The sequence below is a fragment of the Pholis gunnellus genome, assembly GCF_910591455.1.
Source record: "Pholis gunnellus genome assembly, chromosome: 6".
NCBI lineage: Eukaryota > Metazoa > Chordata > Actinopteri > Perciformes > Pholidae > Pholis > Pholis gunnellus.
Window position 1 is genome coordinate 24,255,842 of NC_136532.1, and position 19,855 is coordinate 24,275,696.

Below are 19,855 nucleotides of genomic sequence, written 5' to 3' on the forward strand. Positions count from 1 at the left end.
GCTGCTGCAGAGCTCATTACATCTGAGAAACGAGTGAAGGAAAACGCGTGATTACACACTGAGAGAATGAAAGAACAAGACATTCAAACCAGCTGTTTATGTGGGAAGCTGAAGCTTTTAATGAGAAAGAAAATGTGTTCGTAACTCAGGAGGTTTATTTGGTCTTTGATGTTCCCCAAAATCTCCCCTCGGTGCTACACGACAACACAGCAGCGAGAACATAACGACACAGTTTTAATCTGAACCCTGGATTATAAATATCACCACTTATAGTCCAGGTCGCATCCAGTTTAAAGCTTCACACAGCAGAGGGAATGAAAACACGATGTTTACCTGTTGGTTTATGACTGGAATATTTATTTACGGCTATTAAATAAACTGGCGTCTCCTACGACGGTGAATGTTGTTTTCTTCGCAGCACGTCGATCTCCTTTATTTCATTTGCACTGATTCGAACCGTGACTTTTATGATCCGTACATCTCGACTTTCTAGCAGCATCTTCTTGATCGTCGTTCTCTCTCCTCTGAATATGAATAAATAATCAAATGTGACTCCTCTGTGGTGGACTGAGATCTGTGGAGAAGGATGTTCAGTGTTTGTGCAGACGGAGAGGACGATCAGATGGAGGTCCAGATCCTGCTGCTATTTTTAGCGATGAGAGAGAAGCCAGAAGGTGTCGGATTACGCAACGCCGGCAACGTGTCGTCCTCACAGACGGCAGTTTGTTCACGTCGTACCAACGCTCAGGACCATGATGCACTGCTGCTGCAGGTTGTTCACCTCGTACCAACGCTCAGGACCATGATGCACTGCTGCTGCAGGTTGTTCACCTCGTACCAACGCTCAGGAACATGATGCACTGCTGCTGCAGCTTGTTCACCTCGTACCGACGTTCAGGACCATGATGCACTGCTGCTGCAGGTTGTTCACCTCGTACCGACGTTCAGGACCATGATGCACTGCTGCTGCATGTTGTTCACCTCGTACCGACGCTCAGGACCATGATGCACTGCTGCTGCAGGTTGTTCACCTCTGAGATCAGATGAGACGACGCAGGCCGACCACACTGTTGTGTAAAATGAAGTTCGTAACATTTTTTTATATTTTTGATCATGTTTTAAGCCTTTTATGATGAGTTTCACTTACAGTATGTTTGTAAATTGATATTTTATATTGGTGGTACTTTAACAACATACTGAGTAGTAACAAAGGAAGTTATCAGTGTTAGTTGTATAATATTAGTAAAAGGTCAAAATACCTGATAAAGTTAAACAAAGTATTAAAAAGTAGGGATGCACAAATACTTTCTATTTACCAATACAGAGTACCAATGTGAGTATTTAATAACACCGTTACAGTTAAATATACAACACGATGCTTCTGCAGTTCTTTAGAGGATGACAGCCTCCTCTGCTGGAGGAGAGACGAGGCTCGTGGTTTATATGTTTAGTGATGTTTCAGTTTGGAGGCTTTGGGGAAAGACATCAAACCTTACAGAGGCTAAAACAAATGGTGCGTTCAGGTACACCTTAAGCAGGTCCTCAGATCTCCTTAAAGGCTGAAAAACCAGAGACCACAGAACGAACTGCAACAGCTTCCTCTTCTCTACCTCCTCTCTTTACCTTCTCCTCCTTTCCTCCCCCCTTATCCTCTCCTTCCCCTCTACCTGCTCATTTCCTTTCCTCCATCTTTCCTCCTCTCCTCCTGCACCTTCTCTTCCCGTGGCGTGGGGTCAGTGTAGGTGGTCCAAACGTTTAAGAGAAAGAGAAAACAGACGAGAAGAAACGAAGGAAGAATTAAAGAAAATATTGTAGAAAGGAAGAAATAAAGGACAAGAAGTCTTGATGCAGAAAAGAACTTGAAGAAGACAAATAAAGAAAAAGAGAGTAAAATAAAGAAGTGCAATAAAATGAAGGAAACGCAGGAACAATCTAAATATATTTTTAAAAAAAATATATATATATATATATATTTAAAAAATATGTATATATTTAAAAAATATGTATATACAAATAAATATATAAATAAATATAAAAATGTATATAAAATATGTATAAATATATATGAATATAAATATAAATAAATATAAATGCATGTATAAATATATATTTTATGTTTGTTATTAGCTGGTATCGGATCATCTCTACTCTTTATCGGCCGATACAGAAGTTTAGGAATTGTAATCTGAAAGGATAAAATGGTATTAGAACATCTCTGAAGGAAAGGAAAGAGGAGGAAGGAAGAGGAAGGAGGAAGAACAAGAGGATGGAAGGAACACTTTGTACGGCCTAATATCACACATCTGGGCCGGAGGACTTTACAGTCTGTCAAACATGAACATCCTCAGCAGAGCGAAGGAAATAAAACAATTACAAATAAAGCAGGAAGACTGGAAGTAAGAGAGGAAAGAACTTCATGAGGACAGAAGTAGAAGGATGGAAAAGAATCTCCTCTTCATCGTTTCAGCAGGAGTTAAATCAACCACTGGATGGCAGCAAACCTCTGACCTGAGATCAGCTGCAGCAGCAGAAACACTGGCTGCTTTGTGTCTTCTGACACTGAGAACTTCCCAAACACGTTGTCTCTCTGTGGGCCGAGTGTACGATCACACGGAGTCTTTATACCTCCAGACCTCACATCCACTCTTCAGGCTGCACGCACTGATCAAAAGGTAGCGAACGACTGTTCATCACGAGGACGCTCTGAAATCTGTTCAGACGACATCAGACATCAAGCTTAATGCCAAGTCATATCCGAGGCCGAGGCCAGCCTAAACTAAAGACACGAGAGATGAAATCTTGAGTCACATGTGAGGGAGAGGACGAGCATGAGAGCTGCAGCTTCTCGCTGGTGTTTCTGTTTCTGCTGCACCTGCAGATCATGAGACGGACCGACAACAGAGCTGCTGTCTCTCTGCTCAACACTGAGCCGTATTGTAGCTGCGCAGCCGGAGGCTGACCCGTCCAGAGCAGGGGAAACAAGACGCTCATGGACCAAGAGAGACAAGAAATCCACCTTTATTTAGCTTGATTCGACTCAAATAAAATATATTACATCATTTAAAAAAAATCCATGAAAAACAGTGGAAAAGAATTCTCAAACAGGTCAGTGTGTGCACCAATACATCCACAGCACCAAGGATGCACGGCTACATTTAGGCTGAATATTATTTCTATTAAGACTCAAACGATGCTGATTATAGAGGGAACACTATTCTTGTGGCTTCTTATTGAATCTTTGCGTTTTGAGTTTAGTTTCACTCTCTCTGTTCATTTACTAATCATCCAAAATGAACATTTCCTGCATGAAAAGTCACGGCAAGAACTGAGAAAGTTTAGTCGATTAATCTATCGACAGAAATCAAACCTGTCAAACACAAAAGTAAAGAGAATATCTTTTGGTTTTTGGACACCAACAAGACACAGCCGCTGCCATTCTGTTTTATAGCGACCAGTGAACAGGAAGTGACCATATATGGACCTGTCAATCACCGTGTAGCCCCGCCCTAAAGCATCCCCTGCTTTATGGTCTGTTTGACTCTAAATGGACCATCATTTACTAAATGAACAGAGAGAAGTAGAGTCATTTTCTCATAGACTTCTATACAACCAGTTTACAAAAAGCTAAATAAACTTTCTGGGGATAAACTTTATAAGAATTAACTTTAAATATAATCAAATAAAGCCGGTAAAGATGGACAGTCTCATTTAGGGAGGGAGAGCGGTGGAGCAGCGGACCGTAGTTGATTCTCTTATTGGTAAATTAATAAATCATCATATCTCAAGTATCTCAAACAGTTATGTCTTCAATATTCTTGTTTTGTTAACGGTATAACGGCAACATTTTAATTTAATTTACCGTCACATATGACAAAGAAAAGCAGCAAATCTGGAGGCTGGAACCACACAGTATGCTTTTGGACATTTCTGCTTGAAAATGAAATAATCTTGTTTATCAAAATAGTTCCGGATGAATTGATAAATGTTGCAGCATGAATGCTGCTGTGATTGTGGCCTGAGGGCCCGAAGATAATCAGAGATGTACGAGAGAACGGAGCTAATTTGATAAAGCCTAAATTAATTATGTTGCCTTCAATGTTCTAAAAACACAAACTAGACGATAACAATCTGGTGCGCTGGTCCCAGCTGACCTTTAGTTATCGTAAACGCCAATCTGACTTATGTTCATTCAGGCTTGATTCAGCTGCCTTATGGAGAAGTTTAACGTTTTAAAAGTTAAAATGAAGCAAAATATTTAAACTTTTTTGTTAAATGAAAGATCGGTGTCTTTTGTGTTTGATGATAATCCAATCGTGTTTAAAAGGGATTCATGAAGAAGCCTTTAAATTAAGCTGAAATAAACCAATATTGGAGATAATGGTGGATGTTAAATTACACAACAGCTGACCTGCATAATAAAGACTGTTTTGCCAAAAATAAAAAAACTTAATGACAAAAGGAAATTCACTTTACGGATGGACCGTCAGTCGTTCAGTAAAAGTACTAAAACCACACTATGAAGAATAAAACCAGTAAAAGTACCACATTCAAAACCTGACTTAAACACCACAAACACTTTTCAGCTGAAAACCGATACGTGTATTTAGAAGTGTTATCTTGACATTTCAGTGCAAAGTATTTGAATTCTACATATATATGAATATAAATACTCACAGTGACTGCTCTCTGGAGGCAGGTGACGTTTATAGAGGCCTCCATATGCGTATGTCCTAAAACCAACTTCTACCGACTCTGAAGAAGTTATTTGTTAAGAATAGCCCGTTACCATTTCAATTAGCCTGTGAAATGCTAATGCTAATCGCTAGCATACACATATATCCCAGCCTTGCCTGTAGACTCAAATTCACAAGTGTTTATAAAGGTTTATACTGTATTTTGTCACGATGACAGACCCTTTACAGCACTGGACTACCTACTCATAATCATAACAATAGTCTGCATGCTAGCAATTAGCATTAGTTAGCATAAGCTAATTGAAAGGGTAATGGCCATCATAAACGCTGTTAAAAACAGGTCAGTCCGGCTACATCTTACAGTAACTTAAGCCAAGCCCACCAGTTCATGTGTGGCTGTTTATGTTCTGTATCTGTAGCATTAAAGTGTAATGAACTAGCCCAAAACCAGCTTTAATGCGTCATCCACACACTCCTGTCACAGCTTAGCTTGAAGCTTATTTCAGTGGGGAAGAGAAACATGAATTTGGAAGGTGTACGGTGGTATTTTAATATTGCCTTCATTGACGTTTTGGGAGTTTATGTTGTTTATCTATCAGCCGTAGCAATATCAACTCTCGAGCGCAATGCATCCTGGTACATGTAGGCACAGCTTGAAACGTCTTTGCAGCAGGAGAGCTCAGCTTTCAACACAGCACACACTGGGGAATTTATTTCTACATGTACCATCAGCGCTGATTGGACATCCACTTAAAAAAAAAAGGTGGCAAATTTTAGATGTACTTTGAGGCAATGCACAGCTGAGCAGCACAACAGCCCATCCTGTAGGGGGCGGAGCTACAAGCAGGAAGTCCTGCAGATTTACAGTAAAACACACACACACACACACTATACATATTCTCCATACTGGTCCATAGATTACACTCCTACTGTTTTCAATGATTAATTAGCTGTGCTGGCTCCATTATTGATGCCGTGTTTGTGTGCAGCAGAGAGGCCTCGCTGAATAATAGATTGAACCCTGGCTCTGGCTCTGGCTCTGGCTCTGCTGCTGCTGCTGCATGCTTTTGGGGAAGGCAGGGAGGGGAGTGAGGGAGCAAGGAGGGTAGGGAACATAATAGGAAGGGTCATGGGAAGAAGTCACAGTCTGCAATATTTACTTTGAAAACACTGAATGTGAGAATAAGAACGGTCTTTGTTTAAGAGATATTTTGGTTTAAATGGTACTTTTCTTTATTACATGTGGGTTGATGCCCCCCCCCCCCCCGTTACCCAGTTTTCCCTCCTCATGTTGATCTTCCTTCATTGTGGGGACTGTTTGTGTAACGTTAGCTGTGATTTTGATGCATGATTTTGATTTTCTTTGCTCTGCTCCCGCAGGCTTGTGTAAATTATGATTTTAGATTGGAGTCTGGTGGCTTTGAGGAGCGCATGTATGTGTTGTGCGTTAACAAATGATATCAACTGTCCAAATACCTGTTGATTCTATTCATGATGTGTTTCAACACGCGTCACAGATGTTGCCAGATGTTAGTGGGTGTTGGTGATGTTTTTTTTGGGAGAAGGGCTGATGTGTTGATTTAAGTCCTTTATTAGAGACATTCATTGGTTGAGTCCAGACTCCACACACACACACACACACACACTCACACTCACACACACACTCACACGCACACAGTAGCTGAAAATCATTCAGGACCCTCCTCATGTCAACCCTCAGCGGAGCGGCTAAATCTCGTTTCACTGCAGAAAAGAAAAGAGCAGCGCGGAGTCAACTTGGCCGAATGTTATCGCAGCGTTTATTCAAATCGATTCCAAAGCGAAAACACAGCTTTGTTAGAGTGACAGCTGTGGTTCCGCTTCTGCCAACAACAATCTCATTTTCTGGAGCTTGGCAGGAGGAATGTTGAGTTTAACGGCGATGAAAAGACTCATTATGAACCCGAGGAGAACCCATTAAAGAGGGCAGTCGTCCCGGCTATCTTTGGTATCTTTGGTTGGCTCGCTCTGTGTTTATCAGATTTCTGAATGTGTGTCTGTTTATGCTGAAGCGTGCTGCCTTTCTTTTTAATTACAGTTGAGGGATAGTTTCCAAGTCTGTCTTAATATACCTACTCACATCTCATATGTAAGTTCATTCTGTTCCTCCTCTCCATGCTGGTAACTGCATGTGAGTATTGTATAAAGATCCCAAAATATCCCGAACATTCCCCCCTCTCATCCTCTTAAATGATTCCTCATCATCAGATCGTGACGTCCTTTTACATTCCAGGAGTTAGTCAGTGACGGTGTAATTTACCTTATCCATTCATTCCACCCAAAGAGCTTGTGAGCAGTACCGTGTGTCCAATGGACGCGTGGCCATTTAGGCTGGAATTTAAATTGAATAAACTGTACAAGAGCTGAGAGGAGATGAGTCGAATCATCCGTCGCTGTCTCAGTTGACCTTTAAAGAAACCAGAAGACCCCGGATGCCAAAATGTCGTCCAGTTGTCTCCAGATTCTACATGTGAATGCAGAATCTGTTTGATCTGTTTTAAAGAGATTCTGCTCATAAAAGATTAAGATCATGAAGAACTTTGTGCTCCAGTGAACAATTTAATCATAAACACATTGGTTGTATAGATATGAACGGTGATGACGCAACAAAAAAACAAGTCACGGTAGACGAGAATGAGGTCTCGAGGTCTAGAGGTCTAGAAGTCTAGAGGTCTCATAGTCTAGAGGTCTAGAGGTCTCATAGTCTAGAGGTCTAGAGGTCTAGAGGTCTCAAGGTCTAGAGCCGGTCCACCATTGGACAGACGGAAGAGCCGCAATGCATTTTGGGGCAGAAAAGCTCACACTCAGAAATTCTTGGTTCTTTTCTCACGTACACATATTCCACCTACTACTCACTACATACTCAATGGTACATGCTGAGTATGAATACGTTAGTGTGTGATATCGAACAGAACCAGACAATTGATTTTTTTTATAGCAGCATCTCCTCCCTGCATTCTGAACCAATGACTGAAGCGTCACGTCTTTTCACAAGACATTTAAATCTACGACCGTTATCTCATTAACTGAGCTTGTTCAGCCTGTAGACCACACACACACACACACACACACCGCATCTCTTACATGAACAAACACAATGACATTACTGCGATTACATGTTCTCCCCTACAGCTAAAAGAAAACAACTCGTATGTTCTTTGGTTATGCTCATGTTTGTGTTCTCTCTCCCGTGCGCTGGTCAAACTCTATGAACTCTTGAGCTTTTGGAGCAGATAAGATGAAGAGTTGCACTGACCAAGAAATGCTTGTTTGTTTTCTGGGAAGTCGACACGTTGGAGATATGAGTTTGATAATGAAGAGAGAAACCTCTCTCGCTCACAGCCTCCACACAAACGGCAAAACACACACGTTTGGAATATTTCCATGACACATTTAACATTAAAGTTCTTACGTTCATCGTTTATTTTCCCCTAAATGGCTAAACAACGCGCCTTTAAAAGCAGCACTTTGCTCTGTTGATTCAAACTTTAGATTTAAAAAACACACCTGAAGCTTTGTTACATAAATCAGATTCTGGTATCAGGAGATGACAGCAAAATTATTAGCAGTGTTCCCCATTGGACCGTTTTTAATCCTGTGAGACAAAACAGACCATTTAAAACCCAATAATCATTGCAAGAAGACAAAGATCACTCAATGATATTCAAAATAACAACATAGGAGCAATTAACAGCAACTGATGACGTTTCTAAGACAACAAGACCACCAACAGAATTAACATGTATTTAACTACAGAACAAATAATGAGGCTCCTGTACCTTTAAGACTTAGTAGTACAGCTGTGCGTCTGAGTTTGTTTGTTTACGTGGATTTCTTTAACTCAGTGATGAAATCTTCTTTTAGAAAGTCCCTCCACAGATTACAGTCGTGAACTCAGTCCCTCTGAAACTCGGTCACTGACTTCCTGCTGATGTAACGCTGGACTTCGGTTTATACAACACAGTTCATGAAATAGTTAGGAAACAGAAATCTGTCGGCGTCGTGTACAACGACACCAATTGTTCAGTTTTTCGGCACAATTCTTTTTTCCGGGACGACATTAAACAGTAAATTTAGGTTCAGGCGACAAAACCACGTAGTTAGGTTAAAAATTAACAGTTGGTTTTAGGCAACATTACATTTTTTACTTTTTATATTTAAAAATTTTGCAAAATTCCACAAAGTCCAAAACTCAACTTAACTTGGAAAATTTCTGAAAATCTTCCGTAAAATTTGTCAGACAGATAAAAACTTAAATAAATAATAAATGAAACGAGTTAATGTTCTAGCTGAACGGGATCAGAAAGCTGAGAGAACACAGTTTGTTAGTGAAGCAGTTCCTCAGAGTGACACATGAACATTTCTTTATGTTTGTTGTTTGTGTTGTTTGGGAGCAATGATACCATTTTGATTAAAATAATCAGACTAAAGTCACAAAAGGAAAGCATGACAACTTTTCTATTTTACAGTTCAGCCGGTTTATTTTTGTCAGCTTCACACACAGAGAGAGAGAGAGAGAGAGAGAGAGAGAGAGAGAGAGAGAGAAAAGTGAGTGAGCGACAGAAGAAAGACAGGAAGTAAGAATAATGAACAGAAAGGGAAGCCGAGGAATTTCAGCTTTCTGTATTCCCACCACACACACTGCTAGAAATGACAACGACGTGGTCGATACAACTAGAACAAAAATAATTTGCAGAGTACAGAGTGTACTTTTACTCTGCTACTGATGTAAGTACTTGTATCTCGATGTACGATTAGATAAGATAATCCTTTATTAGTCGCGCAGTCGTCTACGTCCTAACTTGGTGATGATTGTTGGTTTGTGGATGTTTAAAGGAGCTACATTACCTTAGCGGCTGATATTTTTTGCAGCACCGTGTTCTTTGGCCACGATAATCATCAGTGTTTGTATTGGCTCTATTTCTGGTTATCTCACGCACACACACACACACACACACACACACACACACACACACACACACACACACACACACAGATTACATCATGCTGCTATAAATGAATTCTATTTTTGTCAAGTGCAAATCTGCAACACAATAAACATAAAAAGGTATAAAGAAGAAGTGTGTGTTCACTCTCGTACTTCCAACACATCAAAGCACTGATTAATACCACGATGTACCCAAAAAGACCAAAACAAGAGAGAAGTCCTGGAGGCTCATTTTCTCACAGACTTCTATACAATCAGACCAGAACAATACACCTGAAAGTTAAACAATAGGATTAGAGTTCTGTGGCCTCATAAGTATAGATGTAGAAATATATAATCAAATATGCATTTGTGTATATCTGTCCTTGTATTTTATTTTTGTTGTTGTTTTAAGTTAAGTAAAGTAAAGCTGTCAGACAGATGTAGTACAGTAACAAGTACAATATGTACCTCTGAGATGTAGTATTAGTAAAGTATTAGTATAATAAAGTAAAAATAAAATAGAAATGCTGAGGTAAAGTACAAGTACCTCTGACTTGTACTTGAGCACAGTACTTAAGTAAATGTACTTCTGAACCTAAAGTTGAATAACATTATTTCTGTTTCTCAGAACTGGTCACATTATATGACTGTAGTCTTTGTTCCTGTGGTATGCAGGACGCCTATCTGTGCATATATATCAGTGTGTGTGTGTGTGTGTGTGTGTGTGTGTGTGTGTGTGTTCTCAGTCAGGTGAGTCGTCTTGGCTCCAGGCTCATTTCCTCGCCTCTAAGAATAACCGGCAGCATGAACAGACTGTTTTCACTCTCTGATTACAGATCGGACCTCCAGCTTCTTATCACTCAGGTTCCCAACAACCACACACACACACACACACACACACACACACACACACACACACACACACACATACGCACACACACACACGTATACATGCATACATACACACACATACGCACACAGCAAAGAATATGCGACGAGTCAAACATCTTATTTTTGTTTCCATGCTGACATGGATGAAGTTTGTTATGTTAGACAAACAACATACATTTAGAAAATAATAAAATCCAAATTAATTGATCAGATTAAGGAACAAGGGACTGATGATGTCATTTCAAAACCAAACTAACCAAATTAAAAGAAATTACTAGAAATTAAAAGAAAAATGACTAAATATGAAGGACGAGCTTTTGGAACGAAAGAGTTTTGTTGTCTAAATTTAAGTAGGTTAACTTTATTTTGAAAAGACTTCATGTAATGAAGTCTTGTTGGGCTTTCGTAAGAAAAATGAGTAACTTTTTTGTAATATATACGAACGGTTGTATGAGGATACGTTGCATTAAATCACAAACAGATAAGTAACAGGAGTAATTATATAATATAATATATAAGTATACAGCCCTAAACAACATCAACATGAGGCGTAAACCTGCCAGACTCCAGGTCAAGTCTCTCTAAACACCGTTTGACGAATACAGTTTTTAACATTAATAGGAGAGTTTTGCTTTCATGCAGGAGCCGTCACATGTGTCAGATCTCACGTTGGACATGATGATGTGTGGGCAGATGAGAGCCGAGCTGGACCGTTCCAAGCTTAATACATATAATCCCCCCCCTGCTCTCAGACCTGGTCCAAATTTGGCACTGTTGGTCTGTGAACGGGCATTTCCCCCGGGGGGGATGGGGGGGATGGGGGGGGATTGCAGGCTCTGTGACTCTGACAACATGGGGATTTTCCCACAGGAAAATAAAAACATCAACTTTGACATGACATGTTTTTGGAATCGGGGAGATCAGAGCTGAGGCTGCGTGGGATCCGTGCGTGACACGCAACCAAAACCCCGCGTTCGACAGATCTACAGATGAAAAAGAGACTGAACTGTTTTTATGAATGTCAGTTTTTGAGGTTGACGTCGGTATAAAAATCACTGCAACCATGAGATGTCCTTGAGCATACAGTCATAAATTAACACAATAAATATCGGACACATGGGTCCAGTAGTGTGTTAGCTTAGCTGTGGACAGACAGACAGACACACGACCAAACGCATGATCTCCACCCAGGCTCATAACTGTACTGACATCATACCGGAGGCTTGAGTGTGGCTCGTTTCCTCATCTTAAAGCCGTGTATTGAAGAGCGTTTCAAAACCACAGTTTATTTTATTTTTTTTTATATTTGCTTTTATGATGTACAGTGTATTCATAGTTACAGTGTTTAATCAAATAACCACATTACCACACAATGTACAGAGGGTTCGCTCCAGGAATCTTTAAAAGCCTTTCATAAAAAAATAAAAGTTAAAAAAAGCTGCCGACCTGATATTCATTTCTATTATTCTAGATTTATTGGTGAGTTTTAGTTTCCAGTGAAGATCTAAACCGGTGATACTGTTTGAGCCATGACTGTTTAGCTTAGCTTAGCTTGATTTAGCTTAGCTTAGCTTGATTTAGTTTAGCTTAGCTTGATTTAGTTTAGCTTAGCTCTAGGCACTTTGAACAACAACTTTTTTCTCTTCCTCTAACCCACCAGAAATTCCCCGGTCAGAAACTCATGTGCGCACACACACACACACACACACACACACACACACTTTGACTTTAACAAACGCACTCAACAATACCTATTCTAAGGCCAATTACATCACTGGTATGATGTAATGTTACAAAAAAAAACATTCCCCCAGTCTAAATTATGTTATTTTAACTTTAATATGTTAGCACAAGTGGTCTAATTGCTGTCCACAAAACTGTTGGCGTTGGCTTTTAGAAACCCTTATTGATCAACAGTTACATCATCTCAGCATTTTTACAGAGAGGTCTGCATAAACACAAATCAGCGTTTGTGTTGGACTACATGCTGCCGTCGTGTCCCGCCACCGGAACAATCGCACATTGTACAGGATGTTAAATGTACTCTTTTTCCCCGATCAATAATTTTCATGTGAGCCGAATCAATGGCGTCAAACACAAACAGTCGCATTCATGTGAACAGAAGCAGAAAGAGCCATGTGAGTCGGATAAAGCAGGACTCTTTCTGCTGGAACCAGAGCCGGAGGAATGCATTACACGTCGGCACGTCACTAAAAACATCTGTAATCAGCTGGAGGAGGATGAAACACCGTCACTTTGCTATCGGGCTAAAAATTACCTGATTTTCACACGTTTTTACTACAAGTAAAACTTGGTGTGTTGAAGAGTTATAGGCATCAAAGTTAACCAAAAACAAACAAAGTAAGAAGTCTTTTTGAGCAAAAGTAAAAGTACAAAACCGTTGTTAACGGCACGTTCCTCTTCTCTTCTGAGCTGCTGTTTTGGGGTTATAAAACTCTGAATTAAAGCCGAATAACACCGGCTTTTATAACCGCTAATACTTCAGCTCCAACAGATTTGCGCTTTCCAGTACAAATCCACACAAATGATTCATGTTGAGTTCAACTTTGTTGAACAAATTCACACAAACAAGAGATGACCTTTGAGGAAACAGATAGAATCCCGTCACCAGTAAAACTATATTTTTACACTACATGCAACCAGTTAACAGGAAGTGACCATATCTGGACTGAGGAGGAGTGACGTAGAGACGCCGTATACGTCTCTGGTAGAGTCCTGTCAATCACTGTGTAGCCCCGCCCTAAAGCAACCCCTGCTTTATGGTCTGTTTGACTCTAAATGGACCATCATTTACTAAATGAACATCATGCTGTATTGAAGAAGACTTGAAACTAGAGATTGAGACCATAAACTCATGTTTGCAATGTTTACTGAGGTAATAAATCAAGAGAGAAGTAGAGTCATTTTCTCATAGACTTCTATACAACCAGAGGAGTCGCCCCCTGGTGGACATTAGAGAGAATGCAGCTTCAAAACACTTCCGCATCGGCTTCACTCGGCAAATCCTAGAGATTGCCGCCTGATTAGCGTGCAATAGCCCTGAAGAACATACACATTTGTCCTAAATGTATTGACAATTGACAAAAAATTTATATTTTTGATGAATTCATTTTTCTTTTTTGTCTTTCTTCTCGTCACTTCTTATCCTCTGTAGTCTATAAGGCCTGAGAAAGGAACGCCACGGTTTAATCTTATGCTGATATACACTGTATGTCATGTGTAAATGATGAGAAATAAGCCATTTTAAATATACCAGAACCAAAGGACATGAGGGGGTTTGTGTTTAACCAGATGTAATCCAGATTAAGGCAACAAATCACCCTCCCATCCTGTATTCCGGCTTGTAAAGAGATTAAGGAAGTAATAATTCATCTTGATTAGATCACTTTCAGAAGAGGCCTTCCCAACTGGACTAGAATAAAGAGTTTAATGGTAGATTTTGTTTTGGTACCAAATCAAATCCAATACACAGAATCCAAACATTTCACTTTAATCAGACATTTACACCCGTCGATTTTACAATAATCTGCTGCAACTTTGTTCAGATCACATGCTGGACAGCGAAACAGCTCAACCAGAGTTTGAGATAGTGAAAGCCCTTTTCATTCAGATGATTCTCCCGCTGTTATTGATAGGTTGGGCTTTGAGAAGGTGGGGGGTGGCTGTATTGCACCGACTCCCACAGCTGGAGCAGCAATCGCTCTGCTGTCGAGGACAAAAGAAATTACACAAAAAGCACAAAAAAAGTGTTTACTGTCGTTTTCTCGTTAAACGAGAACTCATTGTTTTTTTAAGCCCTTTACATTTTGTCCTCGACCTCAGCGACACGAGGGGTCACATGACGTGAAGCAGGAACTCTCTGCCCTCACAAGAACAACAATGATCAGCCGGCCGTGTTACACAACAGCCAGTCAGGATGCTCAGACAAGAAGTACAGTCGGTAAATTGTTCTCAGCAGCATCATGAGACATAAAAACTGAACCAGAATCATGCAGGAAAAATATCCGTCGGCAGAGAATCGAACATTTTTCATCTCAGCTCCACAACACATACCGTTACATAGAAAAGTGGCATATAAATAGAACATATTGATGGCAGCAGGGGGTCGTTGGGAGGTTCAATCCCCCCCGGGCAGCAGCTGGGGTGTTTGTTCCTACCGTTAAACTCTGAACTCTGACCCGCTGTGGTGAAACGTGGCGTCTCTCTCTCTCTCGAGGGGAAAAATGTTAAACTCTCGACACCTTACAGCTGCTTTTAAAGTCACAATGAAATAAAACATGAGTTTTTGTCAGAATTAAGATGTTATTGTACGTGAAGTCAGCTGCAAGTCAATGACAACTGGACAAACTTCATCGTCTTCATGCTGAGGAAGATCATGTGACACAACTGAAAGCTCCGGATCAGCTACTAAACGGACCTTCAATCGCAACTCTTTAAAGTGACTTTCCTTGTGATGTATAACAGTAAATGTGTATTTTGAAAATGTTCCCATATTGATCAAAAACCTTTTTGAAATTCATTTTAAAATCATATTTATTTCATTGGAACAAACTTAACTTCTAAAATCTGCACTCTGACTCAAGGAAGTGAAGAAAATGTTCACTAAAGACTATCAATACAAAATCTTTCAGCTGTCAATCAACTATTTGTTCATATTTACCCTGAAATCTATCTTAATATATTAAATAAACCATTTAATATATTTAAATATGTGATTTATAAGTATCTTTACCACAATAAATCATGTGAACTCCACAATAATAAGCAGGTGTTACTTATTATGTATCATGCTTGCATTTCGCGATAGCTTTAGTTATTATTATTAGTAACAAAGTAATGTTACTTATGTACATCAAAAACATGTCATTTACACATACTAGTAAAAGTAAAAAATGTGGCTTAAATGAATGAATCACCCACGAAAAAATCATCTGTATATCAAATCCCATCATAATAATAACCGTCAACTATTTTGAGAACAGATTGGTTGGTTTGAGTAATAAAAATAAGAAAAAGTCTAAATTCTCTGATTCCAGCTCCTTAACTTTGTTTTTTTAATCCCCTCTGACAGTAAACTGATGATCTTTGAGTTGTGGACAAAACGAGACATTTGAGGACGTCGTCTTGGACTTTGGGAAACAAAATGGACGATGGACATTTTTCACAACTCGGGCAATATCGTGATATTTTTCATTTTTTTAAATCAGTATCAATATCGGTATTGCAATGATATCGTTGGATTGACCACTGGTGATTTTACAAAATATATTTAAACAATGGGATTTTGATAAATAATCAACAGTAATGTGGATACAATACCTGACTTAGTGGTTAAAGGTAAATAATAATAATTAAAAAAAGTGACATCACTTTACTGTAATTCAGCCTTGAAAAGCAGGAAAGGACAAAACAACTATGTCATCATTTTACGATACAATATCTTGTCTCATATCACGATATCAATGTAATATCGATATATTGCCCAGCCCTAAAAAACAACTAATTGATTAATTGATCAAATAACTGACCGATTGATCGGCGCGAGAGAAAAAGAAAGTTTTCCTCAATAATTCAAGCTAACACAAAGTGAGTCATTGATATACAGATGGTCATTGTGAGGGTGAAATATTCCTTTATGCTTAAGGCTAACGCTAACTTGAAATAGCTCTCTTGCTCAGTTGGCGGTTTATGTTGCATTAAATAAAGTGTTTTTTTGCCTTTTCTGGCTCGCTGGCAGCAATCTTTATTAATGTGAACTTTCCCTGTTAGATAAACCAATAAATAAATAAAATCACAACACCAGAGTGTTGTAAACTGTGGTTTGGTTTTCAGTTCAGTTTTTATGGTTTGCTGATAATTTAGCATGCTGTTTTCATTGAAACGTGGAATTGTTGCCTTAAAAAAATCTGTAAAAACAGCCCCAGATAAGAACACAGAGGCTTTGTAGTCTGGGTCTCCCAAAAACTGTTTCAGTCTTTCTTTGTTTCCTCTTCTTCTTCTTCTTCTTCCAAACACAACCATGTGTCAAATTCGGGAGCAAGACGCTCCCAGAAAAAACATTTCATTGTGACTTTAAATCCAAACTCTGCATCTTAAATCTAAAGGTCTGCAGTATTTGAAGAAAAAACGTCTTCTTCAGCCTCGACTGTCAGACCTCTTGGCTGCGACAAATAAATTATCTCTCGAAAACACAACACTTCACCCACAAGATCATTTCGTAATCCTGGAGGTGGACTTTCAGAAGGACCCCAGACGCTCTTTAAATATTTAAACACTGAAGTATATTTACATGAAGCCACAAGCGGTCACCGGCTCGCAGACAAAAAGAAAAGAAAGAAAAAGTGCTGTGAAACCTCTTCCACTGGGGAGGTCAGGCTCGTGATGGTCAGAGGTAACAATCCTCTTCCACTTTACACGGATCTGAAACCGCCATCGGCTAAAAACAAGAGAGAGACAAAGGTTACAGATCCCGGCGGACGGCGGAGGATTCGCCGCCAACACCCCACCCAAGTCAGGAGGTGGTTATCTTAAGACGCTTGCATGGCTTGTGATTTAAGAGTCACACTGTTTCAGCTTGAGATCTAAAAAAGGCAAAATGCCCGGAGGCGTTAACAAAAGAACTGCTGATCAAAAAACCTGAGGAGGAAAACTAAAATAAATACGATTTATTGGCTCTTTGACGAGTGGCCTGGGGAACTCAAAAGCATCCGTAGAAAGTAAAGCTTAATTCTTAGAAAAGAAATGTCACGTGAAACCAGAGACTGTGTAAACATACTTGTGAACTTCCCGCTAACACCCAGCTTCAAAAGAGACGGAGCCTTCTGATAAAAAAACACACACACAAGCTCCCAAATAAAGCTCAATCTTCTCTCCGGGAAATTAGCTTAAAAGTTCATCCGATACACATTTTTAGCTCACACACACACACACACACACACACACAGGCTGATTATCAGATGGCTTTTCAGTAACTCATTAGCATCGGGAGTTCCCTCAGGAAAAGGAAGTGGGTTTTTTTTGCATCACCTAATTCTACCCTGAAGACAGATTTTTTTCAGTCAGGCTTGAAAAGATTTAAAATATATGTATTTTTTGCATTTCGGTGGATCGCACAACACAAGTCGTGCTGTGTTTTGCTTTATTTTTTTGCATCTGGGAGTTAAGTCAGTGGAGGCAGGAGTGTTTTTATTAAATCCTCTGAAGTGACACACGTGAATATTCCAACAGTCCGCTTTCTTCATCAATATAAAAAAAAAAATTCTTTACTCTGGGTCGTCAGCTTGTGATCTCTGCAGCCGAAAAAGAGCAGCATCGGAGAAACCTTCACAGCCTCCATAAAAATCCGCCTTTGAGAGGACCGACGGGCATCTGCACGGGCACCTCTCAGTGTGTGTGTGTGGGGGGGGGGGCACTTTACTGCGGGACCAGAAAGCAGGACCCGTTTCTTGCTACGCAGCTGAAAGCGGCGAACACACACAGAAGGCCGGCGCCTCCAAAGTGACCGAAAAAAATCAGTCGCCGTCGTCGGGTGCTCGTACTTGCCGTCAAGGGTCTGGTCCCGGGGCCTTTTTGGCGTCCACGCATCCTACGCAGGAGGGAAACAGCGGACTGAAGAGGCGGCCGAGACCTTTCCGGAAGACGCTGTTGGAGAGGCTGTAGATGAGACAGTTGCAGAAGCTGTTGCTGATCGCCAGCCACGTGGTGAGGAAGGACGCCACCTTGTGGTGGTACAGCCCGGCGCTCTCCAGGAGGAAGTAGAGGATGTACGGCATCCACAGCACGTAGAAGACACTGGTGATGCGGAACAGCACCATGGCGTAGCGTTTGTCCGGGCAGCCCTCGCAACGCTCGCCGCGCTCGCCTTTGTCGCCCTCCATCTGCGAGCTGAAGCGGGCGTGGCGCTGCGTGATCTCCCGCGTGTGCTGCCGGCAAATGCGGAAAATGCTGCCGTAGGTGAAGCAGACGATGAGCGCCGCCGGCGCGTAGAGCAGCGCCACAATGAAGGCGCTGAACCCCGGGTTGGTCTTCCAGGACACGGCGCACCACTTAAATATGTCACCGTGATAACCCGGCTTCCCCCAGCCGAAGAAGGACGGCAGGAAGACCAGAGCGGAGTAGACCCAGATGAGGACGATGCACGCCCGCAGGCGGCACGGCGTCACCAGCGTGGCGTACGACAGCGGGCGGGTGATGGCGATGTAGCGGTCCACACTGATGCACGCCAGCGAGGCCATGGAGACGCTCTTCAGCACGGAGACCATGTAGCCAAACGCCTTGCACGTTAGCTCCTCGTTCAGGCCTTTGAGGTAGTGCAGCAGGGACAGCGACGGCACCACGCAGCTGACGCCCACGAGCAGGTCGGCGTACGCCATGGTCTGGATGAAGTGGCTGGTGGTGTGGTGGTGCAGCAGCGGTGCGCAGTGGAAGACAAAGATCACCACCAGGTTGCCAGCGATGATGAGCACGGTGAGGAAGAGGATGACGACCACCTCCAGCACGCAGGTGTCCAGGCTGCGGGAGTAGCCCACGGAGCCCAGCAGGCAGAACGGCGGTGAGCCGCTTTGGTTCGCGTCGGAGGAAGAGTTCATGTTTGACAGGGAGGGGGCAGGGAAGGCGACGGCGGCGGTTCTTAGCTCAACGCAGCCGTCATCCCAAGTCTCTTTTCTCTAATCCAGAAGTTGCTCGTTCCCCCCCACGATAAAAACACAACAGTGCTCCTATTCTTCTTAAATCAGCATCTTTTCTCCCTCAGCGGGCAGAGAGCCTTTCCTTAAAGTAGCAGTAATCCATCCTGAGTGTGCAAAACGCAGCCAGACTGCTGCTGCTGGGTGTGAAATATGTGCATGTGTGCAACCTCCAAAAAAAAAAAAGAAAACACGTAGAAGAAGAGATGCCGGTCTGATGCTGCAGTGCAAACCGTCCCCACCTCGCAGCTGTTTATCATATCCCCCCCCTCCCCATCTCGACTGCAAATCCTGAGGTAAGCACTCTGCTCCGGCACGCGGCCACCGAAGGATCCCGGCATCCACTTCTGCTCTGTGAACAACAAAAAAATACCCCCGGCAGCTCCTGTGTCACACTCCTCCACTCAGCCAAAACAAAAAACGCAAGAGAGTCCGAAACAAGCAGATCTGGAAGTGGACGCCTTGTCCACGGTCCCCTGACCGTAGGGGAAACACACACTTTCTCACACACACACACACACACACACACACTCACACACACACACGTGCAGGGAGTCTCGAAGCAGGAAGAGTCCTTCAGAGGCGGGCGAACATCC

The 19,855-nt window shown here is 41.5% G+C and overlaps 1 protein-coding gene across 1 annotated transcript; it reads right to left on the reverse strand.

Annotated features, from left to right (window-relative positions):
- Nucleotides 1-18,119: 18,119 nt before the first annotated feature.
- Nucleotides 18,120-19,163, reverse strand: LOC306697073 (putative G-protein coupled receptor 21; the record flags this gene model as incomplete). The annotated part of the gene is made up of 1 exon (XM_079160815.1): nucleotides 18,120-19,163. The coding sequence occupies one exon, from the start codon at nucleotides 19,161-19,163 to the stop codon at nucleotides 18,120-18,122; it is 1,044 nt and encodes a 347-aa protein (XP_079016941.1).
- Nucleotides 19,164-19,855: the final 692 nt, after the last annotated feature.